General features: G+C 42.8%; 1 protein-coding gene across 2 annotated transcripts in view; it reads right to left on the bottom strand.

Moving 5' to 3' along the window:
• Nucleotides 1–12,154, bottom strand: part of AP1AR (adaptor related protein complex 1 associated regulatory protein) — a 152,938-nt gene extending 140,784 nt beyond the window's left edge. The window contains exon 1 of one of the 2 annotated variants that reach the window (XM_029596201.1): nucleotides 11,807–12,154. In XM_029596201.1, the coding sequence (XP_029452061.1) occupies nucleotides 11,807–11,877 (71 nt within the window). In that variant the 5' untranslated portion in view covers nucleotides 11,878–12,154. The remainder of the gene's footprint in view (nucleotides 1–11,806) is intronic. The other variant, XM_029596193.1, reaches the window with a different exon arrangement.
• Between the last annotated feature and the right edge of the window lie 1,766 nt (nucleotides 12,155–13,920).

Below are 13,920 nucleotides of genomic sequence, written 5' to 3'. Positions count from 1 at the left end.
CTGCTGCCATTGGGGCATCTATCTTTGGGACTTTTAGTAACCTATCTACTTCCCCCTGTTATAGTGGATAGAGGGATCTTGCTTTCAAGGTTGAAAGGTGTGACCTATTCTCCCTCAATCATCTCCTCTATAGCAGGATGGAGGGGAAAGGCTTTTGCTGGTCTCCTTATACCTCTCAGGATTGAGTCCCCTTGCAAGTTGTTTTCCTCCTCATTTTCCTTGCCTGACTCCTGCAGGCTTAAGGCTTGCATAACCTTCATTATGAGGCGGCTCCTCCTTCACTCCCCTCCTCCTCCATGGGAGCTTTACCTGGGAGTTCTAAATCCCCTGCATCACTTCTCCGAACCACCAGGGAAGGCAGCAAGGGAATTCCATCTGTCCTAGGTTTCTTTAAACCTGGCATATGTTGTGAGCCCAATGGGGAACCACCTCCTGGGGGACCTTCTAATGCAGACCCTTTGGCTTTTATTTCTTTACAGGCCTGATGCATTAGCAAGATAAATTCTGTGGAAAACTGTTTCCTGCGCTGTGCCTTGCCTTCTTCCCCCTAGGGCTTCTCTATCACATGGCTTGCCTGCACTTCCACTGCCTCCCCCCGCAATGGGCCCTCTGCCCTATCAAGCTGCTCTCGCGGCTCTCTCTGAGCCGGCCTTGGCGCATCTGCTTGCAGTCTGCCCCTCTCCTCCTCACCTGCTCTCCGCTGCCTGTTTTCCGGAGGTTCACAGCCATCACAGCGGAGGCAAAAGGAGCCTGCAATAGAGCTCCTCCTCGTCTCACATTGCGCACATTTCCGGACCCTCTCAGCCTGCGTCTTGCGGCTGGAGGGGGAGAAGTTTTTGGCTCCCACCACCGTGGCTAAGGACGCCGAACTGCTCCCTATGAGCACGTGCCTCCCCCTCCTGGAACTGCCCTCTGCAGACCATGGCTTGCTTAGGATTAACTCCAGGAAGGTTTTTTTTTTTTGTTTTAAAGGTGAGGAGGAATCTCCCCAGAGTCTACTTCTCTTTTTTTTTTTTCTTTTTTAAAAGTCCCTAGCTATCCCAGAATATACCCCCACCTAACCAGAGGCAGAGAACTACTGAGGAACCGCCCAGCTATCCCAGGATATTATATTGTGAGTGACATAAGCAAAAAAAAAAAAAAAGTGGAAAAAATTCTCTGCCTCCACCTACTGGCAAGCAGGGGAATCCCGCAGGTGTGGACTGGTCTGGTAGGACGATCAGGAATGTACTTATATAACTTGCAGTAACATGCATAGTGAAACTACAGGCAGCCACACATCTGGACCTGGAGCAACAGGGGAAATGGCCTTGGGGAGGAAGAGAGAAACTGGCAGGCTGAGAGTAACCTCTATCATATCCCCCCTCAGCCATCTCTTCTCCAGATTGAAGAGTCCTAACCTCTTCAGCCTTTCCTCATAGGGCAGGGGTCGGGAACCTTTTTGGCTGAGAGAGCCATGAACGCCACATATTTTAAAATGTAATTCCGTGAGAGCCATACTAACTACAACCCCCTACTCTCCTGACGCCCCCAAGACCTGCCAAATTAATTTATTACAATCTCCCCCCCCTCCCCAAAGACCTGCCAAAAGTCCCTGGTGATCCAGCGGGGGTCCAGGGCTCGCAGACAAATCTTTAATAAAAAAGTAAAAATCTAACAAAACCCCCCACCCTCCTGACGCCCCCCAAGACCTCCAAAATTAATTTACTACAACCCCCCACCCTCCTGACACCCCCCCAAGACCTCCAAAATTAATTTACTACAACCCCCACCCTCCTGACCCCCCCCCCCCAAGACCTGCCAAAAGTCCCTGGTGGTCCAGTGGGGGTCCGGGAGCGATCTCCTGGACTTGGGCTGTCGGCTGCCAGTAGTCAAAATGGCGCCGACGGCCCTTTGCCCTCACTATGTCACAGGGGCTACTGCCGCCATTGGTCGACCCCAGTGACATAGTGTGGGCAAAGGGCCGTCGGCGCCATTTTGACTACTGGCAGCCGACAGCCCAAGTCCAGGAGATCACTCCCAGACCCCCACTGGACCACCAGGGGGATTTTGGAGGTCTTGAGGGGTGTCAGGAGGGTGGGGGATTTTGTTAGATTTTTACTTTTTTATTAAAGATTTGTCTGCGAGCCAGATGCAGCCATCAAAAGAGCCATATCTGGCTCCCGAGCCATAGGTTCCTGACCCCTGTCATAGGGGAAATCATTCCATCCCCTTTATCATTTTGGTTGCCCTTCTCTGAACCTTTTCTAATTCAGCTATATCTTTTTTGAGATGTGGTGATCAGAACTGCACCCAATACTCAAGATGAGGTTGCACCGTGGAGTGATACAGAGGCATTATGATATTCTCTGTTAAGGAAGGCATTAACTGAGCATCTAACATAAGAATATAAGAAATTGCCATGCTGGGTCAGACCAAGGGTCCATCAAGCCCAGCATCCTGTTTCCAAAAGAGGCCAAACCAAGCCACAAGAACCTGGCAATTATCCAAACACCAAGAAGATCCCATGCTACTGATACAATTAATAGCAGTGGCTATTCCCTAAGTAAATTTGATTAATAGCAGTTAATGGACTACTCCTCCAAGAACTTATCCAAACCTTTTTTGAACCCAGCTACACTAACTGCACTAACCACGTCCTCTGGCAACAAATTCCAGAGCTTTATTGTGGTGGCTCCACCTCCTAAATGCCCCAAATATATTTCAGTACCAAGAATGCCTGCCAAATATCCTCTTTTAATAAAGTTGCTATTCTGAAAAATCCAGTTAGGTGGAAATATTTGCCTTCCACAACCAAAATCAAAATGTGAACTGAGTCTAGGCCAACAAATCTTATTCGCCAGCATTAAACTATGTATTCATTCAATCCACCAAAAGTCAGTAGCATTTTTAGTACCAGTTTGTAAAGTACTCTGTAAACCTCTTGGATTAAAGTGATATATATATACACACACACACAGACAAAATTTATATTTCAATTATTGTTAAAGCTCTACTTCTAACTCGTTATTTGAGGATATAAATACTATGCTAAAATACATGCACTTATCCAACTGTTTTTCAGAAGTGAATCAAGGGCATTACAGAACAAGAAAAACATTTTGGGACACATTACTGCATTATTAATGTATCGATAAAACTTCTCCAAGGTTTCCATTAAAAGCTCTAAATATTGATTAACACATACATTACTTGCATTTAAGTAAAAATAAATAAAAACACCTTACCAGAATTTCAAATCAACTGAGCATATGTCATAGTACGTTTACGTCTAAAGTCTGAATGTTTTATGTACCACTTCTATCAATCTTATAAACAAGAGTCAGAGGAAGTATGCACTGTAAGTTGAAAAGGAATTAGGAAGATCCCACCTAACATACTGCATTATCAGTCTCTGCAAAATACATCCAAACTACTATCGGTATATACAAGAAAAAAGAAAAAAAAAAAATTCCTGAGCCAGAAAAGCCAAACAATTTCTCTTTGATATGATTGGAAGTTAAAAAATTAAACCACCTAAGTAAGAATGGCAGCAGAAGCCATTTAAGAACTTGTTTACAGGTTTCTTCCAGCATTTCAAGCAATACCAGAAACAAAAACCAAAACAAAACAAAAAAAAACAAACCACGACACTGACCCTGTTTTTCTTCTGCATTAGTTTTAAAACATTTTTAATTTTAGCTGCTATAGGTGATTCACAAGTTTTTCCTTAAAACACAACACACAAAACTTAAGATTATGGACTAAATAGTTTGATTCTCCAGTAGTTCCACATTATGTTACCCAAGTATAACTGATGAAAACTTGTATTTAACAAGTTTGCAGACTAACAGAGGCATTATTTTTCATGGTTATCAACAGCAATATCTGCCAATATCAGCATAGTAACTGTCAATACCTAAATACAGTATCTCCTCACAGATCAAATATAACCAGGAAACAGTTTCTTTGAAGAACAGATAGGATATCCCAGGCACTAAAATGTGAAATATTTTTTCAGGATTTACAGGACCCCTTCTACATCTCAGAGGCTTTAAAGCCATGTAAATGATTTCTTTGCTTCAGTTTATAATAAGGAGAATGTAAGGCAGATACCTTTAAATATCAATTCTGACATGGGTGACAATTCAGAGAAATGAAACAAATCTCAGTGAAACTAGAAGATGTAATAGGGATAATTGATAAACTAAAGAGTGGCAAATCACCTGGACCAGATGGTATAGAGTACGGAAAGAACTGAAAAATGAAATTGTGGACCTACTATTATTAATCTGTAATCTATCATTAAAATCAGCTATGGTGCCTAAAGACTGGAGGGTGGCCAATGTAACACCATTTTTAAAAAAGGTTTCCAGAGGTGATCCAGGAAAGTATAGACTGATGAGCCTGACATCAGTGGCAGGAAAAATGATTTAAACTATATTATAAAGAACAAAACTGCTAAACATATAGTCATGAGACAAGCTCAACATGGGTTTAGTCAAGGGAAGTCTTGCCTCACTAATCTGCTACATTTTTTGAAGGCGTGAATAAACGTGGATAAAAGTGAGCCAGTTGATATATCTGGACTTTCAGAAAGCATTTGCCAAAGAACCTCACAAGAGATTCTTGAGGAAATTAAAAAGTCATGGGAGGTGGTCACATGATGTGCTGGGCTGGTAAGGTGTGAGAGGACAGAGCTCCAGCCACCCCTGTGCTATATTTACATTTTTTGCTGTTCTTTTCTGACCCCTTTGAGCTCTAAGGCATGGCAATACAGTAAGTTCAGGCTGTGTGTTTACAGCAGCTTTCCTGAATCTAATGGCAACCAAAGTTGTTAAAAAAGAAAGATAAAAACAGAGGCCTTAGATTCCAAAATGGACGCGGCCAAATCTGACTCATCCTCCATTCCTGCTGAGGACTCGAAGAAGGTAACCGCTATGGTTGTAGCGGCGCTAGACAACAGCAGAGGCACACTCTACCATATCTGAATTTGGTACCCAGATGGAAATCATGGAAGGCCGCACTGCAGTGGTTGAGGACAATGGTGGTATTTTGGAGCATAAGGTTGAGGCCCTAGAGAAAGAGGCCTGTTCACAGGACGATAAGTTTGATGAGTTAGAAAACTGCTCCTGCCAAAATAATCTTCGGTTTGTCAGTTTTCCCGAGAGTATGCCGGACCAGGAACTGGGGAGGACCCTGAAACATGGCTGCAAGCCATGGTGGCATTTGTGGGGACGGCTCCAGTAGGCCCGATTGAGTGGGCGCATCGTCTGGGCCCCAAGCCTACAACAGATCAGAAACCACACATTGTCATTGCTCAAATTTGGAACTACACCCAGAAAGTTGAGATCCTATAATATTTTCTGAAACAAAGGGAATTAAAGTTTGAGAATTAAAAGATTTTGGTCTTCCAGGACTTTTCGTTATGGGTTGCTAATCTCCACAAAGAATTATATCGGTCTGTACTGAACTGGTGTGCAAAAATATGCATTTTTCTCCATCAAATCCTGCACGCTTACGGATCTGGTACCAAGGGAGCTCACGGCACACTCGGCTATGGAATATTAAAAAGTCTGGAAGCTGGTGATGCATCGGTTACATAGAGAATAAGGGTGGATGCCATGTGCATATTTTTGGATTCACGTCTCGGGAGCATTCCGATCCGGCAGTTCGCATTCCATGCCCAGGCTGGGCCTGGTTATATTATTCCATGAGCTGGAGTGTCTTCTTTGTTTACATTTTTGGCGTTTTAACTCAAATGGACCCACTTCAGCTTCTAATGTGCCTCACAGGGAACTGGTTCAAGTCGGATTTTTTTTTCCATTATTAACATGTACTTTGTTTTTTTGCAATGTAGCTATTCTTGACAAGCGAGTGGTGGCTGAGCATGTCAGTCACCTAACATGACCTCCAGTCTCTTAAATGGAGATCTTTTTGCATGGTTAAAAAGGGAAGGGGAGGAGGGTGGGAGGGGCAAGGGAACTCTCTCCTGATGGTGTTATGTTGACGGGGTGTGGGCTATCTGTATGTTATCTTTTGCTGGGTCTTGGTTTCCCAATGAAGGAATTTTGTTCACTAGTACATATACTAATAATTTTTGTTTTCATATCCTGGACCTTAACAGTGCCCTGGGTAATGTGATTTGTGCACTTGGGATATATTGGTCTGAGGATACAGGCCTTTTCACTATGTTTTCATGTCTATGGCACATAATCTAGTTTCTTGGAATGTTGCTGGGTTGGGGTATTCCAGTTAAGAGGGAAAAGGTGTTAAGTCACTTGAATAAATTACAGTCTAAGGTAGTTTTTCTGCAGGAGATGCACTTAAGTTCTACAGAAGCTAATACACCACACAAGAGGTGGGTGACAATTTTTTTCTGTAGCAGGATCCACCAAGAGTTGTGGAGTTGCTATCCTTCTTCACAAAGCATTGTCCTTTAAACTGATACAGACTGTGGCAGATCTGGGAAGGAGATACATACTGGGCACCACTGCTTTATTAGTATCAGTGTATGCTCCTAATCAATACGACCATACCTTTTTTATCACCCTAATGTCTCACATCACTCAGATGGAGAATTACCTGGTGATCCTAGGGGGGAAGATTTAAATTGTGTAATTGATCCAGATTGACAGCCGTCCAAGGGAGTACACTACTTGAGTGAAAACAAGGGAATTCTGTGTGTAAAAATTTACAATTGCTGGATTTGTGGTGAGCTTTATACATCCTGGTGAACTAGATTTTACCCATGTGGCCAGAGCTCATGCCACCAGAACCAGGATTGATTATTTGCCGATTACATGCCTACCCAGAATAAAAACTCACACCTCCTCCAATAAAAAAAAAAAAAAAAAAAAAAATAGACCACATTGCGTCTGTTCCATCTTCCTCATACTGAGGAACCATATGTTGTTATCCTCTCTCCTCGTTCACACCGAGGAACCATGTTCATGTTAATGTTACTGTTATTTCTCGTCTATCCTATTCAATTATTTACCCTCCTCCCAGTTTCTAATTCCCTGTTAAAATGTAACTTCCATACTTTACCAGTTTTGATGTAAACCGGCATGATGTCCACAATTAATGCCGGTATATAAAAATGTTTAAAATAAATAAAAATAAATAAATATCGGAATCCTTATTTCCTCAATTCCTTACAGCCTCTATAGAAGATTTGATTATTTCTGACCATTCTCCTGTCATGGGTAGCTTTAGGGTGGGTGAACCCAGGAGTGTAGGGAGCTGGAAAATGCCTGCTACTTTCATGAATGATCCTGAGTTTTCTCTTTATTTACATTAAAAATGAAAAGACTATGTTGAATTCAATGGGCAGCATCTAGATAACCCGCTGTTAATCTGGGAGTGTGCCAAAACTGTACTCCAGGGTGCCATAATTAGTTGTCAGCTATGTGAGGAAAAAACATAATATAGAAATTGTAAACTTAGAGAGAATGTTGAAGGAGTGCAAATGAAGAATGCTCTCCATCTCTGATGATGCTCTAGTATAGGAATTTAGGGGCACACAGTTGACCTTAAACAATCTCCTTCATGCCAGGGCCATGTACTCTCTGCGGTATATGAAAAAACACTTGTTTAGATTTGGAAACAAATTGGATCGCCTTGTCTAGTTTATTAAAAAGTCAGGTCCTGTCAAAATTTATCTCCTCTATTAAATCTAGTACTATCTGGACTGCTACTGTGGAAATAGCACAGGTGTTTTATGATTTTTATCAGCAGCTGTATGCGGCTGAGCTTACAGCTTCAGAGGAAACGTCTAAATTCCTAGATGGCTTGCAATATCCCCAAATCACAAGCGACACCTTACTGAAGTTAAATTGCCCAATAAATGTGGAGAAGATTAAAGAGGCTATTCATTCCTTACCATCTATGAAGACTCTGGGGCCTGATGGTCAGGATGGCTTTTTCTACAAATCTTTAATCATCTCTCTTTTTGTGGCAGGCTTATGAAGCTATGTCTGAGAAGGGACAGAAGCAATGAAGAGGCTACTACTGTGGCGCTATCTAAACCGGGGCGGGATGAACAACTGCCGTCGTCATTTTGTCCTCTCTCACTTCTCAATTTAGATATAAAGATTTACGCAAAGATTCTGGCAAATCGTTTAAAATACTGGATGCCTAAACTGATATCCCCGATCAAGTGGGATTTGTATATGTTCTGTGTTCTACAGTCAATATTCATAAGGTTCATGCTGCTTTGGAAGGCTGCGTACATAATTCTATATCAAACCCTCTAATAAGATGTGACACAGAAAAGGCTTTTGATAGGGTGGCCTGGCCCTTCTTATTCACTGTCCTGTGAAACTTTGGTTTTGAGGGACACATTTATAAATATATCACTTTACATAAACCCTTCAGCCAGGATCTTAGTAAATGGACAACTGTCCAAAGCCTTATCTTTGCAGAGGGGGACTAGGCAGGGGTGTCCCTTAGCTCTGCTATTGTTTATTCTGACAGCGGAGCCTCTCATTCTTAAATTACAGCAGACAGAAGAAGTCACTGGGATATCCCTGGGCCCGATTCCAATTAAAACCCTGCTGTTCATGGATGATAATCTTTTACTCTTGTCCAACCCCAGGACTGCATTGCCTCTACCGTTTCAGATTTTCTGTGCCTATCAGGTCTTCTCTGTGTTCAAGTTAAATTTGGACAAAAAACGGAAGTTTTAGATGTTTCTGAAACTTTGCAGTGAAGTTGGGAAACTTTTCGGTTAAGCGGGCTGGGGACACTATTAAGTACTTGGGGATTCAGATTCACAAAACACCAGCTATGGGGTATTGTAACAACATCCCACCAACTATAGAGAAATTTTGCTAGAAATTGGTGAGTTGGCAGGCGCTTTTCTATCTCATTGCAGGAACGTATTGCAGTCATAAAAATGATCATTGCCTCCAAATTATCTCTCTTACTTATGCTCCCCTGCTATTTCCATGCAAAGGACCAGCATTTCCATGCAAAGGACCAGCACACCTTACAGAAAACGCTGCAGATGTTTATTTGGTGAGGAAAGAAGGGGTATTTGCTTTTTGCTACTCTGATAGCCCCAAAGGTGAAAGGGGACCTGGGGGTTCCAGACTAAGTTGTAAAATTGGGCAGCACATCTTCGTTTTTTTAGGAGATTGGCTTTACGCTACCTCTGATTATCGATTTCAGCTCTTTGTACTCCTCTAAGCCTGGTAGTTGTCTTACATGCCAAACCGGAAAACTTGAAGGGGGGTTTCCCATTTCTTTTGAACTGGTGAGGGTGGCCAGGTGGACCTGGGGTATACTCCACAGATTTCTGTCCTTGGCACTCCATGTCTCGCTACGATTACTCCTACAAGCAAATCTGCAGTTTCCGTCCCTGGCGTTACCTGAGACTCATAGCCTGCAGATATCTCCCAAAGATCTTGCAAGAATTTGTTGATCCTGGCTCTGGGAAACTGTATTAGTTTGAGGAATGCAGAGACAAATTGGGGTTCCAATCTGGCCATTTTCTACTGTACGCACAAATTAAAGCACATTTTCAGGATCTTCAATCAGCCGGTGCTTTTGCAGGGGTCATCTCTTCTTACTCCGCATTACTAAAATTGTTTATTAATAAGCAAGGATCCCTATCACACATGTTTCTTCTCAATGCTATACCATATTCGATTATGACAAGCTTATTCTGAAATGGCAGACAGATGTTGAAGGGGTATTAGATATTCTGTTACGTGAATACTATGTATCGATTTCCAAAATATTCACTAATGTAGCGCCCCCTGAGAATTACAGACTAAAGTGTTTCATGGGACTGTGTTTTCTCCCCTGAGCGTCTACAAAATGGAGCTTATAGAAGATGTTAAATGTACTAAATGTTGCTGTATACAAGCATCCTTGGATATGTTGTCTTTGGCAATGTACGCCTATACAAGCCTTTTGGAAACATACGTAGGCAGCTTAATAATATGATGATGTTCAGTGGTCCTGCTCTTTTTGTAATCTCAATAATGACATTGGTGATGAAAGCGTTAATGTGGACAATACGCTGTTTCTAAGGTATGTCCAATTGCTTAATAAAAAAGAAAAAAAAAAAAAGAATTCTGCTCAATGGCTTAAACCTGCTCCTCCTACTATAGTCATGTGGCATTCTATTATGATTGATTGTTCCAAGGAATATGGCTAGAAAATATTAGGAAAGGAATGGAAAATAATACTTTTTTACTCAACACATAATTAAACTCTGGAATTTGTTGCCAGAGGATGTGGAAAAAGCTCTTAGTATAGCCAGGTTTAAAAAAGGTTTGGTCAAGTTCCTGGAAGAAAAGTCCATAAACCATTGTTAAGATGGTCTTGAGGAAATCCACTGCTTGTCCTTAGGATAAGCAGCATGGAATCTATTAAACTTAGGAATCCTGCCAGGTACTTGTGACCTGGCTTGGCCACTGTTGGAAACAGGATGCTGGGTTGGATGGACCTTTGGTCTGACCTAACATGGCAAAACTTATGTTCTTTATGCACATCAACTATATATATTTGCAAATATATTTTTTTCTAAAATGCTTTCTCTTCTGAGGGCATGAGCTGTAATGAGGAAAGAATCCGTAGAATCTGTAGTATTCTTTTCAACGATACATTTCTAAAACTGTGCCATCAGGAGTCAGGGATGCTAGAAATGTCTTTAGACCCTGTCTAATAAAAGTAAGAAGGTTGCTGCCACACCCCTGGTTCCAAAATCTATGCAAGGAGTGTCTGTGCTTGCATTTACAATAGTATTTTTCTCCAGCAAACACATTTTTCAAATTGGTATGACAATGTCAACAATAAGTTCTTTAATAAATTGGAGGAATTTCCATCAAAACCAGGATTTGAGTATAAAAATTTCACCGTGTAGTACAGGCACAGTCTAGTCCCCCTCAAGGTTGCACAGGTTGAGTGAATTTTGAAATCGTACAATTTAAACGCTGTAAACTGCCTAGCACAGTAGTTCTGATATAGGTAGGTAATAAATGCTTTTTAAATTATATATATGCTTATATTTACTCTGAATTTCATAACAAAGCAGATTAAATTCAGGTACAGTAGTATTTACCTATCCCCAGAGAGTTTATAATCTGAAGCAACTGAGGGTGAAGTAACTTGCCCAAAATCACAAGGTGTGTCAGCCCTACTCCCTCCACTCCTTATATATATATATATATATATATATAAACAAAACAAAAAAGTACAATAACGTTCCAACCATTCTATTTTTACTAAGCGCAACAAGGCCACACACACACAAAAAAAAAATCTAATCCACTAACATAAAAACAGAGTACATGCCAAGTAAAGGCCCAGCCACACCTCCCCGCTTAAGGGTAAAAAAAACAAAACACAAACAAAAAAACCCAACAAAAAAAACACAGCAACGATATCCATAATACATTCGTTATAATAATTAAATGCGCCAAGAAGATAAAACATTCAAATAAGTACTGCATTTTCATCAAATTCCTAATAGAAAATCAAGAAGATAGCTACCGCAGCAATTCCGAGCCCTCCCCCTCCAAAAAAATAACCCTAAACAGGCGTATGAGCAGAAAAAGAAGGTACCATTTTAATCGCTTCAGACAGTTTTCAAACGGTGTAAACCGCTGCAAAGACAAGACTTCCCTGCCAACACAAAAAAAAAAAAGCAGGGACGGGAGAAAGAGGCCGAAAATAGTCTGCATTAGCAATTGGGAAGGACGCAACACATGCACCTGCTGCCACGTCTTTCACCGCAAAAAGTAACAAAAGCCAGGCCTTTTCTTCAGAGCAGCCTCTCCACCCACCCACCGGGTGCCGCCGTTCCATCTCTTACCCTCCTCCGCGCTGCAGGCGTCCCGTTTGCTTGCTGAAGAGGGCGCAGAACCGAGTCCAGCAGAGCCCCATCGCATGCTGGGCGCCACCGGCCCCGCTCGCTTCGGGGGCAATCCCCGCAGGCACCTGCCGCTTTGCACGCGCCGCCCGACCAACGGCTGCAGCATCCGCGCGAGGCTCACACCCACGTTTTCGGCTTCCAGTCAAGACCGACAAAACACTGCCGCTCCTCCTTTTCGCGTCTTTATTATTGTGATTTCTAGCCTCATGCCTCCTAGATGCACAACTCCATCATCAACGCTTCCCCCCCCCCCCACAATCTCGGAGACATTCCTTCCGCTTCCTAGCGCGTGACGCCATAGACTCCGCCTCCACCCATTACAAAAACTCCACCGTGAGAATATGGGAGGAGTGGAGGGCGTGGTTAAGGCTACAGTATCCATTGGTTAATGCCCACAGACTACTACTGTTGTTGGTGACGTCAAGGCAGGTTATCATGTAGTTCTTAGGTTGCGGCTTTTTACAGCTCGCGTGATTTGCAAGGTACTTCGAAAACGTCACTTCCTGTTGTAACAGCGTGAAATCTGTAGGAGACTGTAGCAGTTGTCAACTGTGGAAGGGATGGAGCAGATGGCATGAGCTGGACCTGAGCTCGGTGTAGTAGGAGGCGCAAACTTGGATCGGCGGCTGTTTGCGTCTAGAATCAGATGGATTCCTCATTTGGTGCTAGGTGCACTCAAAACATTATACGGGCAGTATACAACAGGCTGAAGCTTGCTCCTGTAAGGAGCTGGAGTGTGAGAGAAAACGTTATTTTATTAATGAACAATATTATTTCTGATGAGAGGCAGATGCGCCCTGTGTATCAACATTTTATGAGTTTAGAAATGAAGATATGTTATTATTTATTTATTTATTGAGTTTTATATACCGTCGTTCGGTTTCGCCATCACATCGTTTTACAAAGTTTCGATGTTTAACAGAGTTTCAGAAATTCACTTGCTTGTTAACAAAGTTCTCATAGTCGTTATAAACATTTGTACAGGTTATTACATCTTATGTGCTTTGATATGATATGTCGCACAAATACATCAGTGCCTGAAGGTGATTTATCAAAAAACATATAGTGACATATATGATATTATAATCTTTATTAATTTCAAAAAAAGAAATTTCCAAAAGACTTTGCTTTCAAAATTTCATAACATTACCCCAAGGAATACCCATCTAAAAATCTCAACCCATATTCACACACCATTCATACCTCCTTACACACACACACACACACGCATCCTCTGAAAAACCTCCCAACATGGCCTCAGAGAGCAATCCTGTTCCGACACCCTCCTTCACCTTTACCTTCAGTCGATCAGTAGGAGCATAGGTCTTTAAGCGCTGGGTCCGCTCTTCAGTCGGCGAGTTCCAAACATCCTACTGCTGCCACCATGTGTCACGATCTCGCCCCCTCCGCTCAGCACTCTGTGGGGCCTCGTCAGGGTTCAGGAATCCCTCTCCGCTCCTATACCACTTCCTGTCCACCCGTACGGCTCCTGCACACCACTGCTATGGACTCCTCCACGCCTCCATTCAGAGTGCCCAGCCTAATCCCGGCACTCCTCCATCTCCTCCTCTGACTCTGAGTAGCTGGGCTTTTGTAGCCAATGCCACCACGCTGGCACGCCCTCTTCCTCTAGTTCCATGGACTCTGCTGAGTCATAGTCATCAGCCCCTGTTTCCCCCACCTGTTCCTGCTCACTCTCCGGCCAGGGGTCAGGTGCCAGTTCAGGGAACCTGGGAACTGTAGGTCCTGCTGCCCTCCTGTTCGCCCTCTGGTGTCTAGGTTTGGTACTATCTGCGGCTGTTTTCCTATATCCAAGCTGTTTCTGCCCTGGGTCAGGTTGTACTGCATCACACTGGGTTAGAAACTGGCTGAGTGGGAGGTGACAAAGGGTAGTGATAAATGGAGTTTTCTTTCTAAGGATGGCATTGTTACTAATTTTTAAGCCCCTTACCTCTGATCCGAAGTGACTCCGGCAGCATGCTGTTCCAAGGACCGAGGATAAAACTTCCTGTAATTTGAACTTCCTTTACAGGTCCCCTAGCCGGGACTTCCTG

The sequence above is a fragment of the Rhinatrema bivittatum genome, chromosome 1 (assembly GCF_901001135.1).
Source record: "Rhinatrema bivittatum chromosome 1, aRhiBiv1.1, whole genome shotgun sequence".
Lineage (NCBI taxonomy): Eukaryota > Metazoa > Chordata > Amphibia > Gymnophiona > Rhinatrematidae > Rhinatrema > Rhinatrema bivittatum.
Note: the sequence above shows the minus strand (reverse complement) of the source record. Positions and strands in the feature narration are given on the sequence as shown.